This window comes from Mastacembelus armatus, chromosome 18 (assembly GCF_900324485.2).
Source record: "Mastacembelus armatus chromosome 18, fMasArm1.2, whole genome shotgun sequence".
NCBI classification, from domain to species: Eukaryota; Metazoa; Chordata; class Actinopteri; order Synbranchiformes; family Mastacembelidae; genus Mastacembelus; species Mastacembelus armatus.
In genome coordinates, this window is record NC_046650.1 from 10,897,510 (window position 1) to 10,923,780 (window position 26,271).

At 42.3% G+C, this 26,271-nt stretch overlaps 4 protein-coding genes across 8 annotated transcripts in view; 2 read left to right on the forward strand and 2 right to left on the reverse strand.

Annotated features, from left to right (window-relative positions):
• The window catches only part of svep1 (sushi, von Willebrand factor type A, EGF and pentraxin domain containing 1), a 68,578-nt gene extending 57,702 nt beyond the window's left edge, over positions 1–10,876 (forward strand). The window contains exons 39-50 of one of the 2 annotated variants that reach the window (XM_026299390.1): positions 62–2,787; positions 2,987–3,221; positions 3,581–3,736; positions 4,164–4,227; positions 4,439–4,612; positions 4,739–4,915; positions 5,963–6,145; positions 7,396–7,566; positions 8,771–8,866; positions 9,295–9,390; positions 10,019–10,112; positions 10,589–10,876. In XM_026299390.1, the coding sequence (XP_026155175.1) occupies positions 62–2,787; positions 2,987–3,221; positions 3,581–3,736; positions 4,164–4,227; positions 4,439–4,612; positions 4,739–4,915; positions 5,963–6,145; positions 7,396–7,566; positions 8,771–8,866; positions 9,295–9,390; positions 10,019–10,112; positions 10,589–10,619 (4,203 nt within the window). In that variant the 3' untranslated portion in view covers positions 10,620–10,876. The remainder of the gene's footprint in view (positions 1–61; positions 2,788–2,986; positions 3,222–3,580; positions 3,737–4,163; positions 4,228–4,438; positions 4,613–4,738; positions 4,916–5,962; positions 6,146–7,395; positions 7,567–8,770; positions 8,867–9,294; positions 9,391–10,018; positions 10,113–10,588) is intronic. The other variant, XM_026299391.1, reaches the window with a different exon arrangement.
• Positions 10,877–10,976: 100 nt separating this feature from the next.
• txnb (thioredoxin b) lies at positions 10,977–14,331 on the reverse strand. Its single transcript, XM_026299392.2, has 5 exons — positions 14,206–14,331; positions 12,675–12,779; positions 12,214–12,279; positions 11,544–11,609; positions 10,977–11,366 (listed from the first exon to the last, which is right to left on the reverse strand). Exons 1-5 carry the CDS (start codon positions 14,227–14,229, stop codon positions 11,301–11,303), a joined length of 327 nt encoding a protein of 108 aa, XP_026155177.1. The 5' UTR covers positions 14,230–14,331; the 3' UTR covers positions 10,977–11,300.
• Positions 14,332–16,701: 2,370 nt separating this feature from the next.
• LOC113124388 (prostaglandin reductase 1) lies at positions 16,702–21,041 on the reverse strand. 2 transcript variants are annotated; one of them, XM_026297151.2, is made up of 9 exons: positions 20,870–21,041; positions 20,249–20,373; positions 20,122–20,167; positions 19,964–20,023; positions 19,025–19,192; positions 18,092–18,365; positions 17,754–17,859; positions 17,437–17,555; positions 16,702–17,283 (listed from the first exon to the last, which is right to left on the reverse strand). In XM_026297151.2, exons 2-9 carry the CDS (start codon positions 20,352–20,354, stop codon positions 17,173–17,175), a joined length of 990 nt encoding a protein of 329 aa, XP_026152936.1. In that variant the 5' UTR covers positions 20,355–20,373; positions 20,870–21,041; the 3' UTR covers positions 16,702–17,172. The 2 variants fall into 2 exon arrangements, with proteins under 2 accessions (XP_026152936.1, XP_026152945.1); XM_026297160.1 differs by having other exon boundaries at positions 20,946–21,035.
• Positions 21,042–21,067: 26 nt separating this feature from the next.
• On the forward strand, positions 21,068–26,097 carry haus3 (HAUS augmin-like complex, subunit 3). Of its 3 annotated transcripts, none has more exons than XM_026297120.2 (6): positions 21,068–21,164; positions 22,161–23,204; positions 23,404–23,613; positions 23,837–24,069; positions 24,379–24,664; positions 25,545–26,097. In XM_026297120.2, the coding sequence occupies exons 2-6, from the start codon at positions 22,197–22,199 to the stop codon at positions 25,770–25,772; spliced, it is 1,965 nt and encodes a 654-aa protein (XP_026152905.1). In that variant the 5' UTR covers positions 21,068–21,164; positions 22,161–22,196; the 3' UTR covers positions 25,773–26,097. The 3 variants fall into 3 exon arrangements, with proteins under 3 accessions (XP_026152905.1, XP_026152914.1, XP_026152922.1); XM_026297137.2 differs by having other exon boundaries at positions 21,121–21,164; positions 22,166–23,204; XM_026297129.2 differs by having other exon boundaries at positions 21,088–23,204.
• Positions 26,098–26,271: the final 174 nt, after the last annotated feature.

Below are 26,271 nucleotides of genomic sequence, written 5' to 3' on the forward strand. Positions count from 1 at the left end.
GTTACATGATTACATGTAAACATGTTTAAAAATGATATACCTCTGTGTTTGTCCCCTCAAGGTCAATGGTGGATCAACCTTCAACAGCAAGGTGACGTATGCTTGTGCTGATGGCTACAGACTCGTTGGCCGTCCAGATCGAGTTTGCCAAGCCAACCGCCAGTGGTCCAAAAGTGACCCTCCCGGCTGTGTCCTCTTAACCTGCGACCCTCCTCCCAGCATTGCCCATGGACACTACAGGGGCTCTGAGTTCCAAGTGGGCCAGAAAGTGGAGTATGTCTGTGACGAGGGTTATGAGCTGGCTGGGGATGTCATCTGGACCTGTCAGAAGAATGGAAGTTGGGATAAGATGAGGCGTCCACGCTGTTCACCAGTGCAGTGTCCAGAGCCGCAGCTGGAGGAGAACCATCTGGTCCTGAAAGGTCTGGACTCTGAATCTGGGACAGTGGAATTATCCTGCGAGGATGGCTATGTGCTCGTGGGGGCTCGGATCCTCCGCTGTACCCCATCCCGAGAGTGGAACGACACCTTCCCAGTGTGTAAGCGGGTGACTTGCGGCCCACTGCCTGAAGTCTCATTTGGTGGCCCTTCCTCGTCCTCTCCCTTGTTCTCATTTGGATCAGTGGTGACTTACACATGCATGGATGGATTCACATTAAAAAAAGAAGCCTCCGTGTCCTGTTTAGCCAGTGGGCAGTGGAGCAGTCCTTACCCAGAGTGTATCCCAGTTGAATGCCCTCAACCTGTGGAGATTTCTAATGGTATCATTGATGTTCAGGGTCTTACGTACCTCAGCAAAGCACTGTACAGCTGTAAGGCTGGATATAATTTAGTGGGCAACTCGACTGTCCTCTGTGGAGAAAAGAGACTCTGGATTGGAGGGGTGCCCTCTTGCCGCCCAATTGAATGCTCAATGCCTAAACAGATAGCGAATGGAAAAGTGGTTTATACAAAACTCCAGTTTGGTCACAGTATCACCTTCTCTTGCCGTCGTGGTTACCGTCTTCAAGGCCCAGAGACTCTGAAGTGTTCGGCCAGTGGGGAATGGGACGCTGAGCCTCCTACTTGTGTGCAAATATCCTGCATCCCACCTCAATCCATTGAAAATGGATTTGTTGAGGGCCAGGATCATAGTTTTGGTGTCACTATTTTCTATAGCTGTCTACCTGGTTTCCAGCTGGTAGGGCAGGACCATCTGACCTGTGAGGAGTTCGGCTGGTCTAGTTCTATTCCTGTCTGTGTGCCTTCAGACTGTGGCTTGCCTCCTCACATTGACTTTGGGGAATATGTCAGGGTGCTAGAGCAGGGAGGAGTCTCTGTTACAACTTCTACACACACTGGAACTGCCTCCTTTATGGACTTGAGCTTCCTTCATGGGACATTGATTGAGTACCGTTGCCACAAAGGTTACGACCTCACAAACCCCACCAGGCTTGTGTGTCAGGAGGATGGGGGGTGGAATGGCACAGCCCCATCCTGTGTCCCAGCAGAGTGTGAAACACCACCCAGTCCTGAGCATGGCTGGGTGAATGTGACCGATACCTCTCTCGGCAGTATGGTCAGGTACACTTGTAAGGAAGGATATGAGCTGGAGGGGGAGCCTGTGAGGCAGTGTGTATCAGGTCGACTGTGGACCAATGATGCCCCAGTGTGTCGGCCTGTTTCCTGTGGTGACCCAGGGACTGTCCCTAACTGTACAACCCATGGAGATGCTTTTGTGTATCCTGGGGTCCTGCAGTATGAGTGTAATCCTGGATTTGTCCTAACGGGTAGTGACACTCTTGTATGCCAGGCAGATGGAAAGTGGAATGGGCAGAAACCACAATGTGAGCCAGTGTCTTGTGGTCCTCCTAAAGTTCCCAGTGATGTTTCTGTTGAAGGAGAGAAGTACACCTATAATAATGAGATAGAACTGAGCTGTCAGCCTGGGTTTGTCTTACAGGGCAAATCTATCAGTGTTTGCCAGGCTGATGGCACCTGGAGCCATGAGTCTCCTACCTGTACGCCTGCCCGCTGTGGGAAACCATCACCAATACCCAATGGCCGTGTGTTGGGATCAGAGTTTGGCTTCAACAGCAAGGTGAAGTATGAATGCGATGAGGGATACATACTTAATGGAGACTCCACACGTATTTGTCAGTCAGCTGGACTGTGGGACAAACCAGCACCTCGCTGTGATATCATCAGTTGTGATCCACCTGAAGACATAAGTCATGGCTTCCTGAATGGTTCCAGCTTCAATTATGACGACATAGTCGAGTACGTCTGCTTTGATGGCTATGAGATCGTTGGGGATCCTGTCTTGCGATGCTCTGCTCAAGGCCTCTGGGTAGGCACTGTGCCTCAGTGCCGGCCCTGCATCTGTGCTCTCCCTGTGTTGAAATTTGGGGTGGTCCAGGGTCAGGACCCCTCCTGTGGGGACCGAGTGCATTTCCGGTGTTTCAATGGCTACAAGCTGCTAGGCCCTTCTCAGGCAGTGTGTGAAAAAGGAGGGGTGTGGAGCCCTGGGATACCTGTGTGTGGCCGGGGAAGGTGCAGTGTCGCCCCGCCAACAGTACCTAATGCTGTCTTGCAGGGCGGCAGTGCCACATTCCCAGACGTAGTCATATACAAGTGTCGGCCAGGTTACCAGCCAAAGGGGTACCCACACCTCTCCTGTGGAAGAGACGGCAGGTGGGGGGAACCCAGGGTCAGCTGTGAGCCTGTTAGTTGCGGAAAGCCTCCACCTGTACCCCACGCTCAGGTAGTGGGAGACACCTTCACCTTCCCAAACCAAGTCACATACAGGTAAATACTATAATTATAACTTTTGTTTGTGTTTAAACCTTATTTCAAAGGCATTTCTGATACTAGCTACCATAATGCTTGCACTTTGTGTTTAACTTACTTAAGAACCATATCACAAATCAGTGGCTCTGTAGTGGTCAGTGAAGTTTTTCTCATATTTGTTTGCTTTTGTCTCTGTGCTTTCTTCTTCCCTGTCCAGATGTGATGATGGGTATGTACAAGCCACACAGACAGCTTCTCTGTCCTGCCAGAGTGATGCCACATGGTCAAAACACAGCATTCGGTGCCGCCCAGCCCCCTGCCTGATCCCCACCAACATCTCCACCCCCAATCTGGTAATCACTGGGAAGGATCTTACACCTGTGGGGGACACCATCACCCTCTCCTGCCCTCCTGGCTTCTACGTTAAGGGGCCAGCACTGGCTGAATGTCAGGTGGGAAATATGTTGGTCAATGATTTGTCCAAGTCTCTTAAATTAATAATCTTAATGTAACTTCCTGGTTAAATAATAGTTACCCACAAACATGTTTTAGGTCATGATGCATAAAAAGATGATGTGGCCTGATTTTAGTTTTTTTAAGGAAGTTTTTGGTAATGAAACTGCTGAGAGTTTTATAAATGTGCAGATGTTTCAGTGTGTTTTTGACCATAGCATTTAAAATAATATCCATCATTACAGCAATTCAAAGAAGTAGCAATTTTGGGGTTTTCAATGACCTGTGAAACTGTCATGTTGATAAGAAGCCATGAAAGATGTATTGTACTAAGTGGTCTTGTGTGGTCTGTGATAAGCTGGGTGGAAGCTGGGCTCCAAGCACTTCAACAGCTTCCTGTGAGCTGGTGGTGTGTGAGAAACCCCCTCCTGTTCTTCACGGTGTCACCGAGGGGGACAACTACAACTATGGAGACTTTGTCATCTACTCCTGTTTGCCTGGATTTGACATGAAGGTACTGCTCATCAGGCCACATTTCTTTTTTTGCGTGCATTAGAAAAAGTGGCCAAAACATCAAAAATACAACTCTAGTGGAATACCAGATTTAACACTAAAATGTGGCCAAAATAAAGTATTGTTTTCTTGATGTGATTTGTGTATTGTAGTACATCAGTCAGTCTATCCTCTTATCTCCTCCATTGCAACAGAGAGGCTTCTCTGCTGCTCTCTACTTGTAATGGCTAACAGTGAGATTTGAGAAAGTCACATGATTTCTCCGCAGCAGTCAGCAGCTCTGTGTAGTTACAGAGCAAACAGAAGGAGCTGACTCACTGATCGTATCATGTTTACTGCCATTGTTTCAGGTGAATATAGGCTGCACTTTGCTGTGTTTAGGTCATCTGCTATTCTTTTATCTTTACACTTCGTCCTCTTGGTCACAGGGAGACTCTGTCCAGACCTGCCAGGGAGACGGAACATGGAGTGGCACCCAGCCAGTTTGTGTTGGTCAGTTTGTTTACATATGAGACAGTACATACACCATTTTATAGGCTAGGCCACACCTGGAGGCATAGATGCTTACAGAGAGACAGACAACAAACAGACAACGTCACTAATTGTTTGTCTTCTTAATATATGCTGCTATTTGTTGTATGCACACATTAATCAACCCACCCTACCCCCAATGACACTTTATGCTCGTCTGTTGTCTCCTCAGCACAGTCCTGTGGGCCTCCCCCCACTGTCAAAAACGCACAGGTCCAGGTGACAGGACAGACGTACCTACACAATGCCAGTTATGTATGTAATACTGGGCTGCAGCTGGTCGGCCCAAAGACACTGACCTGTTTGGCCAACGGCACATGGAGCCTGCCAGCTCCTACGTGTAAAGGTATGAAGGAGTGCCGGTAAAGAAGGGATCAAAAGTTATATCTGGGACATAAAAGCTGGTGAGAATGCCAGAAAGTGTTTGACTAATACATCAATAAAAATTCTTTATTGTTTTCTTTCATGTCAGTGGGCAGAGGCTGCAACAGCCCGAAACTGATGTTGCATGGTAAAGTACAAGAGCACAGCCTGAGCACTGGCCGTGCTGTTAGGTTTCAGTGTGACAGAGGCTACAACCTGGTTGGAGATCCTCTGGTGGTGTGTATGGGCGGCAGCACATGGAGTTCCACTTTCCCCACCTGTCAACGTGAGAAACTTTGCCTCACACACACAAACAAACAGCTACTAGATGGAAACATCCAGGCAAAATACAGATGTTACACAAACTAATATATATGATTACACCTTTCTGTGTGGAGTCTGCATGTTCTCCCTGTGCTTGTGTGGGTTTTCTCCAGGTACCCTGGTTTCCTCCCACAGTCCAAAAACATGTATGTCAGGTTGATTGGTGACTCTAAATTGCCCATAGGAGTGAGTGTGAGTGTGTGAGGTTGTGTGTCTCTATGTGGCCCTGTGATGGACTGGTGACCTGTCCAGGGTGGACCCCTGCCTTTCACCCAAAGAGAGAGCTGGGATAGGCTCCAGCAGATCCCTGTGACCCTGGTTAGGAACAAACCAACTCACTCTTCTCAGGCTTCCTGTTAGGTTCCATACAACTTGTCCCTGTTACAACAGACAAATGTCTACAACACACAGACCACACAATGCAAGTCAACACCCCCTCACAATTTCAGCAACAGCGTAGTTTCTTCATCATCCATTTCACAACAGAGAGTGCAAAAAAAAAAGTCAACACTTCTTACTGGATAGTTTGAAGCACAGGAGTTCTTACACAAAATGAAACCAAAGCTTTGTTTTCTCTTCTGAGAAACAGTTACATGCACAGAAATGATGAATGCATTTATTAAAAATGGAAATGATGTAACCCAGAGCTCTGGTGAATTGCAGCTAAAGAGCAAAAGTATTTTGTATCATTTAGATGGTGTTTTTCTTTGTAATATACAAAGGTCAGTTGTTTTACATTTTTTTAGATTAAACAATTATTCCACTAGTAATTATAGATTAGTCAATGATAAAAGGAAAATAAAATAAATGATTTGTGTGCACTTAATGTCAAGTTGAAATTAGAACATGCTGTACAGTCAAATGCTGTTTCATATTTTTCAGCTGTTAATCACATATTGTAGTTTTTGTCATTAATATGAGAAATGATGCTTTTGTGTTGCAAACAGCTACAGTGTGACAGCTGGATTGAAAAAAATGAATAATAATCCATCATTTGTGTCCCTCACAGCGAAATCTTGCCCACCTCCTCCAGGCTGGAAGGAGGACATTAATGGGAACGGATCCCAGCGGGAGTTTTATGTCGGTCAGTCTGTCCGGATCACGTGCCCCAAAGGGCAGCAGGTGAAAGGCAGCAGCACCCTCACCTGCAGACCTGACCAGACCTGGACCCCTATCAGCTCTGTGTGCGAAAGTAGGTGTGAAATAATCTTCTCATCCAAGCTGGGGAAAAAAAAGAGCATTTTATGAGCTTTGTCAAAACAGGAAGCATCTGATTTTGAAACAGCCTGTGACAAGCATGCCACCTGTTTTTAGCTGTAAAGCTCATCATCACATACATTTTTATTTAGAGTACTTTTTATGTTTACTTGTTTACTAAGTATCTTTTATTTTTGGTGGTTACTCTGGTTACTGCCAAAAATGAGTGTTTTAACAGATCACTCAGAATTATCTAGATTTGGGTAAATCAACGACCTAATTTCAGTAACAGATCATTTCATAATAAATCAGCTAATCAACTTAAAATAGCTAAAAACATGGATTTGATATTGCCTCCCTCTGCATGCTCACTGTCTCCTGCCCAGCATTGCTCTGTCCTTGCACGGCCGTTTGCTTGAATCTGCCCGTGAGCTTGAGTGGACTCTGTTGTCGGACGTCTCTCGCTGAGCTTTTATCAAAGCAAATGAGGCTGCATCAAACAGCGGACTAATTATGGGCACCTCCGCAGCTTCTATGGCAACCTTTGTCAGATAATCCTCTGATCTTTCTTATGTGCTGTCGTCCTGAATATGCAACACAATTGTGCTTTAAATTGCCGTGTTTCAGTGTTTGTATTTGCATGGAATTTATTCTGTTGGATGTGCATGTGTACCAAAATCCTTTTAGTCCTGTTTTTGTGCGAAGGGAGATTTTCTACAGATTGTGTTAAAGTTGAACTGCACAGCTGAAATGTCTGACACCTTTGGATATTTTTGCATGAAAGTCACTGTGTTCAGGGGTAATCAGGGATACAGAAAACAATACAATTAAGTTAGAGTTAAAGTATATAATTAAGCATAGTTGAATTTTGTTTGTGCATGTAGAATCTATAATACTTAATTCTGCAGAAATATTCTGTACTTTTTGTGACACTGGCCGATTCAGCATTTTTAAGGTTGTTTGTATTGGTACAGAGCAGACGTCCTATTAAGTGTTGGCTAGAGCACTTCTTTTGTTTTTGGTGCACGAGTTGCAGACTCATTCAAAATTGTGGGGTGCAGAACAGGACACACGGGGAGGAAAGAGTTGCCTTAACACCTTGTAGAGTTTTCTTTTATTTTGATAACATCCTGTCCACTGCCACTTTTTAACTGCTCAGTCTCAGCTGATCAGGCCACTCAGTGAAAGACCTGTGAGTGCGAGATCACAGACATGGTCAGCAGCATTAGTGTACTTGTTGTACAGGGGTGTCCTGTGGCCCCCCCCTCCATGTGACCAACGGGGTGGTGCGGGGGGCGGTGTTCCAGTTCGGGGACGTGGCGGTGTACTCGTGTTTTGGCGGCTACGCCATGGAGGGCGTCGGAAGGAGCAGGTGTCTGGAGAACGGCACCTGGACGCCACCTCCCACATGCAGAGGTAGAGAGAACACCGAAGAGACTGTCCCCTTTCTCAGGACACTTCCTGACTCAGCTTCCCAGCCTTTTTTTAAAAAGCATTTCCTGGGCTGCTGCTGCTGCTGCTGCTGCTGCTTATCTCTGACAGATGCTAACTTTCTTTTGTCAGAAAATGTAGCTTCACCACAGAACCTCTCCCCGCCTGCTGTGCTGTGACTGACGCCTCTTTCTGCACACTGTCTTGACCCATGTATGAGTACTTTGTAGAACCCGGATCCAGTCCCATGTGGCCCTTTGCATTTCAGGCACAGTCCTGTTGCCAAGTGGTGTATTTTTGTTGTTCCTGTAGATGATTGGGTAAAAATGGACATTTTGGCATCATGTTAAGATGTTTCTGGTGCATCTATAGTTCCAGTTGAAGTGCAGCTCCATTCTTGATTTTTTTTTTTTTTTTTTTTAGTGCTCGTCAGTCTTACAGTGAGAAAACCACAGTTACAGCTGAGAGTAATTAGTTTGTCAACTGATGGGGGAAGACTACACATGGTGATTTGTCCCCCAAAGTGAAAATTCTGTTTTACAATAAGCACAAGCAAGAAAACACACAAAAAATGATGACTTGTCTATGAAAAGAGGTTTCATTTGCAGAGGAAACAAGCATAGCAGATGTTATGATATGCTTCTGTACTTCCCATCTGTCCATGACCACCAGTCTGTAGTTGCAAAATGAAGTTGTTCCTCTCAAATCAGTGGTTTCCTTTGCTGAAAATGTGAGAGAGATGATCCACTGATGATCCTGTGCAACATGAAATTCAAATGGCCACTTGAGTGATGTACGTACTGGGGAATAAAGGGCTGGATCCTGGCGTGTCTTTCCTCAACAGCTCCTGAATTTGTGCACTTTCCACAGAAACACACACACCCACACACTCGGGGGATTGATAATGAGAATTTCATCTTTAGTGTGTGAATGCTGCCTTTGTTCTAGTGCATGAAGTTGCATGGCTAAGAGGATATTACAAAGAAAAACAGGAGTTCCTTTAACTGGAAAGTGACTAAATCTTTTTATCATTTGTCTTCTCTGAGTACAGTAAAAGACAATATGTGATAAGCAGCTTTCTGCCTGTATAATCTGAATTATGTGTTTTCAGACAGTGTTATCTTAATGTGACATGGCTGTTTCTGAATGTGTCTGTGTGTGTGTGTGTGTGTGTGTGTGTGTCCCTCAGCTGTGTGTTGGCTGCAGTGTCAGAACGGAGGTGTGTGTCAACGGCCCAACGTTTGTTCCTGCCCCGAGGGCTGGATGGGCCGACTGTGTGAAGAGCGTAAGTGTTTAATCGTTGCTCGACAACACCCAAACCTCTCAGCTCTCAGGAATCCGACCGTGTTAAGTTTCAGCAGAGGAGCACACAAACAAGGGACGAGAAAATTGAGTCAAAGGTTAACTTCAGATGAGAAATTTAGGGATTTAATGTCATTCATGTGCTGTACTTCAGTAGAACACTGTGAGTTTATAGATATTTTATCTCCTCTTCACCCGACACTCAAATTAAAGGGACAAAGTGTAAGAATCAACAGAAACAGTGGACACCTAAATCCAATACTCTTGTTTTGCTGTGCCATCTAACCGTGGTTGGTTTTTGGTCAGTTTGTCCACCACTCTACTCCTGCTTTAAATATTAGAACTATTAGATGCTATTTTTATGTCAGCATGCACTGACACTGGTCTCTCCTTTCTTTTCTACAATATCAGCAATCTGCATCCTGCCGTGCCTCAACGGAGGCCGTTGCGTAGCACCCTACCAGTGCGAGTGCCCCACCGGGTGGACAGGCACACGCTGTCACAGCGGTGAGTTGAGCAGTAGTGAGGCAGTGACGCTTTCAGGTGTCAGGAGACGTGCACGCCTACTGTGTGCATTAACAGCTCAGTGTCAAATGATGGGAGTACATACAGAGAGCAAGGCCTCACTTAGGGTTCCCCTCCGCGTTAGTGTCATTATCACCATGACGCCACTGACACCATCGTTTTTTTTTCCCCCTTTGTTGCGTTTGACTATTTTATTTATTACTGTTAATATATCAGTGAAAATGATTTTACCTGCCACGTCACCTTTTTTACAATATGATCTACAACTCGCACTGAGAAACTGTGACAAAACGTTTTAATTTTAAATGAAATATCAACCCTGTTATTGTAGTTCTTTTATGAGATTAACTCATAGCTTCATTGTGCCAAAGAACCAGTCTGGTAGGTTTTGTCAATGTAAAAGCATCTACATTGTCTGAGATGACTGGTTAAAATAGTCTTTCTTATTGGCCAGACAATGCAGTGACATTAGTCCATTATGTGACTGTGAAACAGATGGCGCCACATTTCCTCATTCCTGCTACAATATTGTCACCTTATCATGCCTGTAGCTACATTACTGATTGTGCTGATGTACATTTGTGTGTGTGTGTGTGTGACTTGTCCACAGCTGTGTGCTCGTCGCCTTGCCTGAATGGAGGCAGGTGCATCAGACCGAACAGGTGTCACTGCACTTCAGGGTGGAGCGGACACGACTGCTCCAGGTGATCAGAGACAAGTACTCACACACTTAGGAATAGTTAGAGAGATGGTGTTCTAGTCTAGTCTGCAGCCAAGCTGCCTCCTGCATCAGACCATCAGGTTTATAACATTCAGAGTTAATCAGTTGGCTTGTATTCATCTGATTCTTGGATGTTTGGAGGAAGCTTTCATGAATCACACACACACACAGGATAAAATGTCTGCTTTGAGTTTGATCTTGTCACATCCTTATTTATTTCAGGAAATGTTGCTACATTTAGCACTTTGCATTACCATTTACTTCAGTGTCCACTTTGTTGGTTTACTGTTGGTGGTAGTCATTCTGATAAACAGTTTCCCAACAGAGGATTGTCAAAAGCCTTCTGGGAAATGTAGGAACTCTTCAGCAGATTCTCAAGGTGGAATGTTTTAAAAAAATCTTCATTTGCAAAGCAAGCTTGTGCTCTGACCCCAAACATTTCTTCTGCCTTGTTTACAGGAAAAGGAAATCAGCATACTATCACTTCTAACATTTCCTCTCAGCACCATGTGAATCATCTTATGAAGGGAATTCTTGCATAGTTAACTGACACCTGTAAACCGTTCATTCTTGTCTCTGTCCAAGGCAAACCAAGAAACATTTTGTAAAATAAAGCTGTATTTTTTCAGACTCCACAGTATTAAACATATGCTGCTATATACTTGTACGATGTGTAAAAACTGTTGATTGTTCAATGTATATGTGTAAACTATTTTCACATTTTTATTAAAGCATAAAATACCCTTAGATGTTTCCTAACCAGAATTCTTTGCTCTTACAGCAAAGGGCTGTGTACCTAAGGTCTGTTGTGCTTGATGCGTTTTAATGTGAATAAGAAGAGTGTGTCGTTTTTTGTAATTCATTTTCTTTTATTAACTCCACCTTGTTGAAAAGTTGACATTTACAAATAAAAGTCAAGGAGTTGGTCAGGAGCAAAGTCAATTCTTCATCAAAAAAAGAATTTAAAAAGTGGTCATGACATCAGCATTTAATCAGATTTATGTTGAGACTAACACTGAGCTCACAGGAATATGCCAACCACGAGTGGAATAAATTATTGCCCATGTGGAATAGAGAGTTACTGTAAATATAATGAAAGTGGAATTTGTGAAGGATGTAGGAAGGTTTTTTTTTCTTTATACAAGGGTGTGTGTGGATTGGTCAGAGAGATTTATGATCTCAGCTTTTCCAGTTTCTCAATCAGCGTTGTCAGGTTAGCACCAGAGAACTCGTCCACCTGGAAGACAACACACAGCAAAAAGAGCATTAAATACAAGCTACACAAATCAGTAGAGATAAAGTTAAAAAGGAGCATGAGCATTTCATTTAAATGTATGCCACTTTCACTTCCGGTTGGCTTTGTGTAAATGTGCAACTTGTCACTGTTTCCACCTCTCTAACATTTAAAACTCACCTTTTTTCCGTTCTTGTAAAAGTGGAATGTCGGCATGCAGCTAATCCCACAGTCCGTGCTCACATCCTGAAGGGAAAACAGAGGAAGAGTCAGATTTACTACTGAGAGATGAGCCTCTCCCTCTGTCCTTACTTGTTCTCAGGGATGGTTTCTTTTTTGTACTGGAATTTTTGTCCAGATTCACTGTCCACCTACCACTGTGCCTGTTTTTATGGCAGGCTTTGTTCCACTATGCAGATTTACTTGTTTTTGGAAAGTTATCTGGAAACCACTGCTATGAACAGACCAGAACCCATTAAGGGCTGGGGGGAAGAAAAAAAAAAAAAAAGTAGAAAGACTGAGCAACCTAACTGAAAAGTTTTAGTTTACATGCATAATATTCATTTGATTAGAGAATATTTTTAAGTTGGACTTTCATTGTTTTCTTGTTCTGGGTTACAAAATAGTCAGGAATATCGTAGAGTTGTAAAGGTTAATCAATCAACCTTTGGTTCTTTGTGATAAACTGCTGCACTTCTCTGATTTACATGTTCTAAGTCAATACTTTGGCATTTGGGACTGTGACAACATCAGTGGTTGGGTTTGGGACACAGCTGTGCTGGGGATCCCTGTGCAGTTTCTAAGCCTCGTAATTCTCCAGGCTTATAGAAGAGAGTAATTTTAAACACACCTCAGCCTCATCCACGTCCACCTTCAGGAAAACCACGTTCTTGTTCTCAGGCTTTTTTGACAGGTCCTGTAACAGATTGGTTCAGTAAGCATCAAAGACACACAGGATGTAAAGCTCTACTGCTGCCGTATCATGACAGAATATAATGATTCAATGTGTTGCTGATTTAAAATTGGTCTAGAAGATGAAAAATTATTTGGAAATTTGAACTTTATTAGTCCTTTAACATCCCCACTAAGAAAAAAAAAAACATTTTCTCCATAGGGCAATAACAACAATTAGTAAAAACTTCTTTATTTTTTGACCCGACAGCTTGTTTGTATGGGGCCTGTGTTCAACCAGTTCTTCCCCAACAAGAATGTGCTCTACCAAATGGTTGATCTGAATGTTAAAGGGTCAGGTACAACCATTACAATGAGGCAGGCTTTGGTTTTGTACAAGCGTCTTAATTATTGACTCACCTCATATTCTGGGGCGATCTTTTTACAGGGTCCACACCATGTTGCTGAGAAGTCCACCACCACCAGCTTGTCTCCAGCTTCCTTCAGAAGAGCCCGGAACTCATCCTATAGCCAGACAAAAACACAGGATGGTGTCAGCAGCTGACAGGATGCACTAACCACTGTTGATATTCATTACATTTCATCACTGTTGCTGATTTTTGCATGTCCACTTCAAACACTGATACTTTTGCAAGCCAGACACACCCTCCTCCGCTGACCTATTTATTTATGAAAATGTGCTTCCTTTTTGGAAACCTCTCTCTTCTGTAAAATCATAACCCAGGCCCTATGGGCTACATTTGTGATTTGGGCTGTAAGATATGATCTGACAAGGTGTCAAACAAATTTAAAAATTATTTGATAAATACAAACCAGAGCACTTTTTATTTTTTACCAATATCAGCACAAATTTTCAGCAACCTCACAATTAAAGCACGATTTTGTTAAATTTGTAGGCGCTCTACAGTTCACCCCCGAGAGGTAGTGCGATAAAGTAACAGGTACTGTAATGCAGTATTTCACAGTAGAAGTACACACTATCCCCACCCATAGTTTCCGGGGCACGGCCTGCTGTGGACGGTAGCCATTAGCTGATACAGGGACTGAGCCCGACCCGTTAGCGTCCGTCCCCGCTGCTGTTAGCAAACAAAGCCGGTCCACTGGTGCGGGTTAGGCCTAGCATCGTTTCCATATAACGTCTGGATGTGGTGGTGCAACAGGCTGCTCCGCTGCAGAGCCCGCCCCGGTACAAGACGCCACAGTCCGCGCTCATACGCGTGGCGGCGGCGGCGGCCACGATGCTGAAGTCAGCGCCACATTCGTCTTTTTTTTTTTTTTTTAATGGAGAAAGTTAACGACGTTATGCAACACAGTCTCTTCTTCCCAAAAAGGCGTCACACGTCCTGGTTTGGGCAGGCTGTCTAAAACACACGGTCAGATTTATCAGACGTTTTACCGAGAAGTAAAAAAAAAAAAAAAAAAAAAAAAAACATCACTGCGTGTTCTCGATCCATAATATCGATAAGTTCTATTACGGCTGAAATTGCTCCAAGGAAACTACACTTTGCGATTTATTAAACCTAATAAGAACCAAGCTACACTAATTGTTACAAACGCACTAAAACCTATTTATGGAAACAAACATCCAACCAGATTCTATCTCATTGACCAACAACAGTACAGTAACCACCCAAACGGAAGCTAACTTCAGCGTTGGCAGCTATCCCAACATTTTTCCGTGCTGAATCCCCCTCATGTAATGACGAGGGTTTACAGTTTTCCTCAAAACGATTTTTAATCAAAGTTAAAGTCTCCATTTACTGACCGGAGAAAAAAGAAATAAATAAATGGACGTAACGTTATCTAACGTGAAGCATAGGTTAAGCGCGGGCGTCCAGACGGTGGTCAGCGTTCAAACATGGAGTAATGTGTTAAAAATAAAGGTTACAAACTGCTCTAAACGATCAAATACAAACAGGTAAGAACTTACCAAACTTGTCACTGCCTTAACCATGTTGACTGTCGAGTGAACGTGCCTGAGACTAGTCTGTGAGCCAACCACCTGGGAATACCCTTTTCTGCGAAGATAGCGGCGCGTTTTTATCGCAACGGCGTCGGCGGAAGTCACTGTTTCCTGTTTAAAAAAATAAAAGTCTGTCATTGTTGGGTAAGTTCTCATAATTTAATATTAGCTTTTCCTTTGTATCAAACTACTGCCTTGCATTTTAATATTTGCACTAGGCATATGTCGTGTATACAAATTATCCATTTACATAATTGTGAAAGTATAGTCCTGTATGGATGCCATCGAGTTTTGTTTTTCTTGCTTTAAGGTAAAGAATAATGAAAAAATCCCATCGCTAATTCCCAATTGTTTATGACCTGTGACATGTGTAGGTGGGACTCCTTATAATGTCTCATATTTCTGAGTTGCTGCAAACATTTCCCCTCTAAACTTCTCAAATGTTTGGAGATTTGTCACAGTTGTCTCTAATCAGTGTGGAAAAGCTTTTGCCATTAAAGAAGTTTATTTTGAAGGTTATTAACGACGTTACCTTCATAACTTTACAATAAAAATGCCTTGAGACTAGAAATACATCAAACCAACTAGATTCCCGTCTCTGCTGGATTTATCAAATGCTGCTCGGTATTTTTTAATCCTTTGGATGTTATAACAGTCCAAACACAGACATTTCTAATTATATGCCAAAAAGAAAAACACCTACAAAACATAAACTAACCGTTTTGGAGATAGCTTATTATTTTCATGACTAACTAAAATGATCTTGTGTGACCATTTGTTAATGTATATTTTACAATATATCTCCGAGGTATTGATTTTGTTTCCGTAAATGTATGTGGAGATTTAACAGTAACTCAAGTCACAATGACTTGACAAATTTATGCTTTACCGTAAACGACCGAGTCAGCGCAACACAAATCCAGTGTAATACCGTATTTAAACATAAGCCCCAAATTCAGTCTATTACGACAATCGGTCAGCGCCATGTTGGACAGGCGTTGTCGCTCCTCTTTGTGTATGGAGTCAGAAATATCTAATATGTAATAATAATAATTCACAACTGATTTTCCAGCAGTTTGGTTTGTCAGAACTATATTTATAATTAAGGATGCATGGTTGCATTAAAATATGTGCTTTTCTTACACTTCATCTTTCGTAGCACTAATATTTATAAAATATTTCAAATTAAGTTATACTTGGTAGCCTTCTTTTCCTTTGGGCTGCTCCCTTCAGGGGTCACCACAGCGAATCATCTGCCTCCATTTAACCCTATCCTCTGTATCCTCCTCACCCACACCAACTATCCTCATGTCCTCCTTCACTACATCCAAGAACCTCCTCTTTGGTCTTCCTCGAGGCCTCCTTCCTGGCAGCTCTAACCTCAGCATCCTTTTACCAATGTATTCACTGTCCCTCCTCTGAACATGTCCAAACCATCTCAATCTGGCTTCCCTGGCTTTTTCTCCAAAACATCTAACATGAGCTGTCCCTCTGATGTCCTCATTCCTGATCCTATCCATCCTCATCACTCCCAGAGAGAACCTCAACATCTTCAGCTCTGCTACCTCCAGCTCTGCCTCCTGTCTTTTTCTCAGTGCCACTGTCTCTAAACCAGACAACATTGCTGGTCTCACCACTGTCTTGTCCACCTTTCCTTTCATTCTTGCTGACACTCTTTTGTCACACATCACACCTGACACTTTCCTCCACCCGTTCAATTGAAAAAAGTACATTTTGTTTAAACTGCACTGTAAAATGACTCCTTTAATAGAATTTTGGAGATAAGGAATGAATAGAAAATATGTAATCACAACAAATACTCATCAAAGTGATGCCAGTTCATCTCTAAATCAGTATTGCCATTTAACACAAACCTGTAACCATTGTATATTAAAAGTGTCACATCCTTCTCTGGTAAACTGTTTCAGAAAAGGTCTGAATTGTTTGTTAATTGTTAGAATTGACCTATAGGGCCCATGACCTCTGCTAATGTGGCACGATATGGCCTGAAAATGTCATACTTCCATACGTACATATCTACCGTACCTTGTGTTATTCCACTGGACTAAAACTGGCCATAACAGACTAAAAGCATCCTGTGTCACAATGGAACTGGAGCTCTCCAAAACCTCATGAAATTCAAATTAGCATCTAAAAATACAATTGATTTTCTGATGAAAGAAAAAGCTGCATGAAGCAGCAGAGGACCAAGAGTGCCTGCTGTATTATGCAGACGCCACTTTAGTATTGAAAAGACCACACATCTTCAATAGCTTTTTTTCTCTTCTCAGGTTTTAAAAGCTGGACCTGTATAAAATCTGTATCATACCAATTACTCTGATTTGTATGTTATAGATTATTTTCTTTATACAAGGATCAGCACACAAATAAGACACAATGTCAACAGAGGATAAAAAAAAAAAGCCACCAAAAAGCTTGTACAACCTACACAAAAGTTCCCAGTAAATACAAAGCACATGGTTTTATTAGGTTACAGTAAATAATGTATGAGTGTATCAGCAGATCCACACAGCCTATCTAAGTGTGGGTATAACTGACAGTCATGTACCGTACTAGTGGAGGTATCATTTCTTTTTTTCTTCACTAAACCGCCTTCTCGTGCTTTGATGATTTCACAGTATCCTGGTCTCTTCTGAACAATGTACATTCAAAGTTATCTGGACGCTGGTTCTATGAAAACTGTCAATTTTTAAAATTTGCTTCTAGAAGAATTTCAAAAATGTACCTTACTATGAATGAAAATCTACCAACCTTGCTTTCATCCACAAATTGTTATCACTGCGATTACAGAACCATTAAAATGAGCTGCAGTAACAGGGTAATATGACCATGCTGATTAGCTGTATATGTCCTTCATATATGCTGTAATTCTGTAGTGTGTTATTAACGGGTAATACTGATTCTCCTCTCACATTAAACTGTGACAATAGCCTTGCCCATGTTTTCTCCCTTCAGCATCCCCATAAAAGCAGCTGGCATGTTTTCAAAGCCTTTTGTGATGTCCTCCCGACTCCGCAGTTTGCCCTGCAGATGGAGAATAAATACATAAATCACAAATATGACACTGTAGCAGAAACATGTGCAACAATATTAACTGGAGTTACAGTTTTACCAAAGACACACACCTACATTTAAAACTAGATCAAACATCATAATAAACCGTTTTCCATCACTAACCTCTTTCAACCATCCCATTAGTCTCCTGAGGGATTCTGGGTGCTTGTGCTCCCACCTGCTCTGCATGAAGCCCTCCATTTTAAGCTGCTTAAAAATCATGGTCAGGTGCGGATATGGGCCTGATGATTACAGAGATATATAAAGTAAATTTAAGTGGTAGTGCGAGCAAACAGATTCTGTCAGCAACACTCTGCTGCCCTCTAGTGAGCTATTATAAGTTGTGAGGTGTTTTATTAAATAGTTTTTTTTAAGCAGGCATAAGTAAGTCAAACTTGCAGAACTATCGATATAGAAAATTAAAGTGGGGAAGCGCACACCTGTCTGTGGTGCAGTGTCATTGTACACAGAAATACTTCCACACACAGCTATTCTTCCGAAATTCTTCATTTGTTGCAAGGCAACAGTTGAAAAGGGGCCTCCCACCTGCAACCAAGACAGAGGTTCCAGATTAAAAATAGCAATAACAGGATTTTAAGTACTGCTACTTTGTGAGATTAAGCTGGAAAATCTTAATAAACCTCAGATATTAACAGCAGATATGGAAGCAGTAACTATGTAAGAGAAAAGTTAAGCTAAAAATATACTGGAAAACTTGACCACTTGACAAAATGACCATGCAAGAAGTGCTACTTGGAACTACACCAATGCTGCTTACATTTTCAAAGAAGCAGTCGTATCCCTCTGGAGAAGCTTTCTTCAGTGCCTCCTCCAGGGAACTTACAGTCTTGTAGTTGAAGGCCTCGTCAAAGCCCAGCTCTTTAAGGAATGCCACCTTAGCATCAGACCCTGCTGAACCCACCACCTTACATCCCTTGAGCTTGGCAATCTGGCCCACCACGGAGCCCACTGCCCCTGCTGCAGCGTTTACCAGCAAGGTCTCACCCTTCTGTAGTCCCAAAACCTCCTCTATGCCATACAGAGCCGTCAGTCTGGAGGAAAGGAGAAAAAGTAAAAACTCCCAGAAAAGTTTCAAAAGCTGAAAAGCATGGCACTACGTTTATGCTACAGTTCCACTGAGGAGTTTCTTTGACCGTCATTGTGTAAACTCTATGCTTCTACAGCAAGGCTGTCAGCATACCAGTAGGATAAGACATCTGGGGCATTAACTGTTTATTTTCTCAAGGATAAACAACATTCATTTGTTCTTCTAAACCAGGAGTCTTTAAGGCAGCCAAGAAACACCCATTTTCCAAGTCTAAACCTAACCTAAACCTAATTCTAATCTACTTTAATATGTTTGATTAGCAATTATACCCAACATTTGCTCAAGCATGGTTGCCTGCATTCTTTTGGGTATAATAGTTCAATACAGGAGTCGCCCTAGCTTACTAGCTATCTGTTTTCACCTTCTGAGCACTTGAACTTAACTGCCTGCTTTCTCCAAGAGTGGTTAAGAATGCAGTGTTGCATCTTTTGCATTAATCAACCAAATCATTTGCTCTTAGTTTATGATTCATCAGGGACAATATGTCTTTTCCAGCTGTTGAAAGGACAAAACAGCCAGTCACACTATTATGTTTATTAGAAAATAACACAACTCCTCTGCATTCGGTTTCCACCTACACAGATAACTTGACATCTGTCTTACCCAGGCATGCCGATGGTACCCAGAGCTAGTGACAATGAGACGTCTTCAGGCCAGTCGGGCATGATGGGAGTAAGATCTGTCCCATCACACACCGTGTGGGTTTTCCAGCCACACCGAGCGACAACGTGGCTTCCCACGGGAAATGCTGGGTTGTTACTTTGGATAACTCTGCAGCAAAACAAAATAAGAAAAAAAAAACAGGAGAATAAGAAAAGTCATCTGTCGGCCAGGAGTTTCACACCTGTTGCTCTTTCAGTCCGTGGTTAGCTACTGATGGCGTGGTGTACCACAACACACACACAGTCATGCCTCGCTATAGTTGTGAGGAGAGGACACTCATAGACATAATGCATTCCCTAGACCCTAACCATCAAAACTAAGTGCCCAGTGCTAACCCTAACCTAAACCTAATTCTAATCTTAACCCTAAAACCAGGTCTTAACCCTCAAAAAAAAACAAAAAAAAAACATTTGAAGTTTTGAGGACAAGACAAAATGTCCTCACAAGGCTAAAATGTCCACAAAAAAATGGTAGTAAAATGTGTCCACACAACCATAGAAAGATGTGGACACACACACACACACACACACACACACACACACAGAAACACTTTTAAATGTATTAAATGTGCAGTGGTTAGTATTTTATGCTAACAGGTTCTTTGGAAAGTTTGGTCAGGGAGCAATTTATTCCCCATGTTTATCAACAAAGACATTCTAAGTGAAACATTGTGCATCTGAACACTCAGCCAAGAACATTCCAGTTGTCCAATTTCCCACAAGTCATTGTGAATCAAAGACGCAGTAATTCATAGCAGGTGCAGGCAACGTTCTGTTTCTGTGAACACACGGCATACACGATACATGCTGACAGATCAAAGACATTTCTGTGTGTGTCTGTGTGACACATGTAGGCCATGTGTGTGCTTGTGTTCCTTACTTGGCCACTTGAGTTCCAATCATCACATCCCCTTCATTCATGCGAACCCTGCTGAAAGGCCTGAAGAGACAGAAAGCACATTATTTCACATCTTTGATCATCAAAGCAGTTTTAATTATTGTTTAAGAAATGATTCTGTGAAATGATACTGTGCTCACCTCATGTACGGGTCAACACTGAAAAACACTGCCTGCAGAAGCACCTCTGGGACAAAAAGAGCCATGGGTAACACTGATGTCTGTTCAGGTCGAAATGGACTGAATTAACAGGTAAAAATGATCTTACCACCATCCTTGGGCTCAGGAAGCTCCTCCACCTTCAGCTCAAAGTTGCTGTCCTTTGGGAAGCCGTCAAAGTGCTTTGTCAGGACCCACGTCTTAGCTTGGACCATGTTTCGTTGTTTGGTTTGGCTGTAAGAGACAGAGCAGTTGTAGCGCTGCACAAAATATAAGCCAACTTCCTCATTAAAGCCCTTTTCCATCATAACAGCGAGAAGAAAAAGAAGTTTTCAAACTGGGTGAAACCTGAAAACACAATTCAGCTCAATCTTTGGTGACACTGTGTGTCTAACAAAATCAAATCTAACCTTTATTACATTTCATACATATAACAATACATTATATACTTTTACATTAAATGTTAGGGCAAACCCCAAACCTGGAGCACAACAGTAATTCAAGAGGAATGCCTTCACCCTATACAAGTCTGCCTGCACAACCAGCCACGTAAAAAAAGGAAGACGCAAGTACAGTCATTTTCAGATTATATAACCCATTCATAATTGGCGGATAGTTATTTGCAATGACTTCTTCCGCAAAAACACAACGATAACGTTGTTTAAAATAAGAAGGACTGCATATTAATATCACACTGGGTAATATTAGTGTTAATAGTTTTAAAGCTCACCAGCAACTCTCTACCGTGTTTGATGATGCCCCTTCTAAAAACAAAATAGCAGGTCAGCTCTGTTCGTCTGACTCACCGTACCACGCGCAGTTCTCCGTAAAGAAATGGCAGAAGTTCTTTAGAACAACTTCTGGACAATAGGGGCAGAGAAAAGGTGCAACCCCCAAATGTGAGTTCCTGAAAATTTGACGTAAGACGCACATTTCTACGCCATGACGTACGGTCCGTTTGGATGTTAGGCGCGAGTGTTCCAGTTAAGCTGGTATGCTAACACAACGGAGTTCTAAATAAACCTGTGAGTAATAGAGTTTCACTTGTTTTCCAGAGCACCAAATTTGATTTCGTTGGCAAGAAAATACACGAAACCATTTGCTTTCGACATTGATGTCAAGTCACATGATAGTTACGAAGCTAACTGTGCTATTAACAGTCTCTTAAAAGGGACTGTTTAACGTTCCTCTAGCTAGCTGTTAGCTAGCTCGCTATTTAGCTCGCTATCGTCACAGTTAATCAGCCAGTGTTTATTTGTGTTGACACTGACAAGTGTACCCGTAACTTTAATCGCCGACTGACGTGACTATCTCGGTAAAGAAGCATGAGCAGCTATTTTTACTGTGACGTTTGTCAACATTAATGTATATTTGACTTAGCTGACCTGGCGTTAATTTAATTGTAGCTGAAAGATTTATCGCAGAGATAAGTTAACCTAGCGTTAGCCGTGAGAGGAAACTAGATGTAGCTAACGTTAGTTGTGGTTTTGCTTGTCAAATTATTGCGTGAAAATGTCATTTAATTAGAAGTCGGTTCTGGACTTGAACGGCTCCAATATATTCAGTAAACTTCACTAGCCTGATGTTGATTGAAATAAACACTTAACTACAATGTCGTGTCCTGTTAATTCATCACAAATTCATCACTATTAATTCCTTCTAAGGGCTAACTTATATTACTAAGTATTAATGTTTTTAAGGTGGTACTGTTTGTCCTAAGCAGGGATGTGTAATTACTGTACTTAGACTGGACTACTTTAACATAACGTATTCAGCTGCACAGTAAACAGTTTACACAAACACATTTCAAATATTTTTCTATAATATAATATTTAGATTTTATTGAAACTGTTTTAGAGAGGTGTTGATTCCATTTATGTTCATTTTTGGGGCATGCTGTCGTGCTGTTGGATATTAGTGTTGCATTATACTGAGGCATTTTGGATATTATCTTCTCATGCTGTTTGTATTTGCTTTCACCTAATATTCCATAATCCACATGTTGCTGCTTGACTGATTAGCACAGTAACAAAGGGGACACACAGGGCTGAACCACCATGCTAAACGGTGGTCAGTTTGTGGAGGCCCTGGGCCGTCTAGGTTATCCTGGTGCATCATCATTGAAGGCCTCGGAGTTTGACTGGCTGTTTGACTGTGCCCCGGAGAATCTTCACTTCTTGCGCTTTGTCTGTCGAACCCTAAACCAAAGCAATGTTCTCACCCCGGAGGAGGCGCGTGCTTTTCAGGAGTTACGAAAATCTGGCAAGCCTATTCTGGATGAAGCAGCTTTGGGCAAGGTTCTTAAAACCATTGGATCTTCAGATGGGCCTAGTGCAAACATCTTAGGGCCCTCTTCTTCATCGTCAGCATCCTTGTTTGGTGCAGAAGGAGATGTGACCACAGAGGACTTGGAGGCAGAGCTCCAGGCATTGTGTAAAGAGAAAGAGCTGAAGCAGCAACGCTACAGCAAGTTGCAGGTTGTGGCCACCTCCCAGGCAAATGTTGACCTACTACTCACTGCACAGCTGGAGAGCACTGCATGTAAACTAAAGGAGGCAAGTGCTTCTATTGGAGCTGAGAATGCTGATATCAACACTCAGTTACACTCCATAGCAGATGAGGTGATGAAACTTGCTTCCTATCTCCCTACTCAAAAAGGAGAGCCTGTTGCCCCATCAAAGTCTACTTTCTCCAATAAGCCCACTGCCCTCCTCTCTCAGCTGTCTTTGGATCCTTACCTACACCAAGAGGAGATAAACACCAAAACTCTAGCTGCCTTCACTCAGAAGCAGTTTTTCCAGGGCATTTCTGACATTGTTGAGACTTCTTGTTCTGAGCGCTTGCAGGTCCTAGACCTTAGTTCTTATGAAGATGGAGAGGAGGAAGAAAATCGTCATGACGTAAAAAAGGTGGAGAAACAAGGGCTGGAGCGTAGGAGGACAGAGATGGCTAGACTTCAGTGGTCTCACATTGTGACCCAGCACCAACTAATGCAGGCCATGGCAGAGGAAAAAAGTGTCAAGGTCGGACTGGATTGGCTCTCTAAGAAGATGTCTCATTCTAAGGTAAAGCAGACATATAAAGTATGTTTACAACGGACCCCCCCCCCCCCAAAAAAAAAAAAAATATATATATATTATTTATTTATTTATTTTTTGGGGGTCTGTTGTAAACAGTTTTGTTGTTCTCGTGGTGTGTACAGTAATTTGCATAGTGGCTGTACCCCTTAAACTCTTCCTCATATCAATTTCTTCCTTCTCCCAGAGTATTTCCAACTCCTTCTCACTGCATACACATGACGCTGTATCCAGGAAGGAGCTGCAGGCTGTTGAGGCTGAGCTGGAGGCTCTGCTTCATGGACCAGTACCTGCAGCTCTTAGGGAGTCAGCCAAACTGCTTAATATGCCAGTAGTAAGGGGAGACCTGGCTCTACAACTGGCTAGGCAAGACTACTACACTTCCAGACAAGATCAGGTTAGTAGATTATTTTCTTTTAGTTCATGAGAGATCTTCATACTAAATAGATAAATAATTAAGAAAGATAACTGAATGAAGTTATGCTTTCATTGCATTAACACCAATGTGAACTGTTGAACTATAAACTGAAGACATGAAACAAGCCTCATCATTTGGCAATCCAGTCGAGAAATAAAAACTAACAGTCAAAGTAAAATGAAATGTAAATCTCAAAATCTAGGTTCGTGACTACCTACTCCGCCAGAAAGCATCCTTTGACCTGGTCCTCCTGGCTCAGGAGATGGAGCTAAGGAGATGGAGGATGTGTTTGACACACTTGGAAGAAGTAAACAACAGAATGGTTAAGGAAGGTGAAGGAGCATCCTTCAGGATTGAGTCACTGAAGCACCCTGACCTGGCTATCAACCCTAGGCCTAACCCTATCATCAGCTGCAAGGATGCAGCATTTAGCAGGTAAACAGTTTTAAAGCATGTTAACACAGTAAATATGTAGTATTATAACATTTTCCCCTTATTTATAGATAAAGAATGAAAAGGACAGAACAGAAAGCATACATAGTCCCTGATTGACTGGTTTATTTACTTATTCACTGCTAACCAGTTGCTCTTCAGTACTGTGTGAAACCTTGCTGATTTTAAACCAGGATTATTCACTTACCTCCCCTGCTAAGCTGGTAGAATGTAAGCTGCTTCGTCCTTATTCAAATGCAGACTGTTTGACTTTGGATTGTAAATCAGTATTATATTCCACTCTTTCCCTAGACTGCTCCAGATTCTTGAGCATCATTCAGAATATAATCCATCCGAGCCTTTTCGGACGTACAAAGCGTTAGACCAGGCTGCTTGTGACCTGGCAGGCAAGCTCCAGGTGACCCGAGATGCCCTATGTAGTGCTGACCGAGAACAGTACTACACAGCTGCTCGTCTTTCTGGAGATTGTGAAGCACTTCATAGAGCAATGTACACAGCTCTCCAGCAGTTGGTCTTAGGGCCACAGGTATGTCCAATGGCCATCACTGACCAGGAACTGCTCTGCCCCAATGCACAGGTGGGTTTGTTTCCTTTTATTTTATGCACAGCCTTGGTCATTTCAGAAGCAGTCCTTAATGTGAGTGATTAGCTTTTTAAATTACTCATCACAGTTGGTGAGGGAAGGTGGTAGCACGATATATTTTTGTTTTTTTATGTTTCTCACATATATTAGGTACTAGACACTAATAAAGTGACATAGGTGTGTATTTGTCTACTGATCCTGTCGTACTCATATTTTCTTTCTCTACATTTACCACTTTGAGTTAATGGCTTTCAATATTCTTACTGATGAAAGAAGTGTATTTTTCAGTCAAACACAAAGAATTTTAATAGAAACAGATGCTGTTTTATATTAAAACGGCTCGACTTGGTTTTTGGGGTTTTTATTGGTGGACAGTACCTGGTGGCAGGTTTTTTTTTTTGTTTGTTTGTTTTGCTTTTTTTATTAGTGCCTGCTCAGCCAAGGTTCCAAGCAAGCCAAGCCGATACTAAAATGTGATGTCAACACTGTGGTCCACTGATTGGCCAGGAAGTGATGTCACCCACCATTTTTAAAAAGCAGCAACGGCGATTGTTTTTCCATTTTTATAGGCTTTAGCAAGGCAAATGGGTGATGCTACTTGCAAAACACCACCATGGTCCTATGACGAGGTGCAAACGTTTCTGTGCTTGGTGGTGTTTGGTGGCAGTTGTGCACCCTGTGATATGACGGCCAAACCCACGTTAAGGTGGTACTCAATTGTAATGGAAAATAACTAAAACCGAGTCGAGTAGAGTAGAGTAGAGCCGAGTAGTGCTAAAACTGTGTAATGACAAAGGGGCAATAGTGTTAAATGTGTGCTCATGTAGCCTGTTGTTAAATATTTCTTTGTCCTTTTTCCCCTCTGCCTGCACAGGAGGTGACCGTGAAGCTTGTGGAAGCAGAGTCTCAGCTGCAGAATTTGCAGCATGTAATGGAAGAAATCATGGTGGAGGTTAAAGCCAAACGGTCACAGTTAGAGCGCAGTGCACTTCTCAAGAAGGAGAGGGAATTATACATCTATTTTCACTTGGATGCCAGACTACTCCAGAAAATAGTGGAAGATCTGGAAAACAAAACTGCAACAAAGAGAGGGCACCAATAGTCCAACAAATGAAAGTGGATGTGGTGCTTTTAAATCCAGCTCCAACTGCTTACCGTCTGTCTGTGCCCATAGCTTGAAGAAATGCTGCTCTGATCATGAGCATTCACTGTAAAGAGAAACTTATCTCTGGGGATATCACATGTAAATCTGTACCATTATTTGTTCTGTGGGAGATAGAAAACAGTCAGTCTTAATCCAACTTTAACACAACACAGAAAATTATTGGGATTAATTTGTTTATTTCACAGTTTTTAGTTTCTTGTTCTGTCACGATTTTCTAAAATTGCTTTTTATCTTAAGTCATGAATAAAGAGAAATGTCTTTATAGAGGTTTCTTTTGTTTTTTTAAGATTCTGTTTCTTGTATACTTAGTGTAAGTTTATGAGAAAAATTCCTTGGCCAGTAAGCTTTTGTAAAATGTTTTGTGTGTTTTTCAGATGCGATTTTAAACGAAGTCTTTGCAACCAACCCAATTCTCCCTTTTGTTTCGGCCATTTAC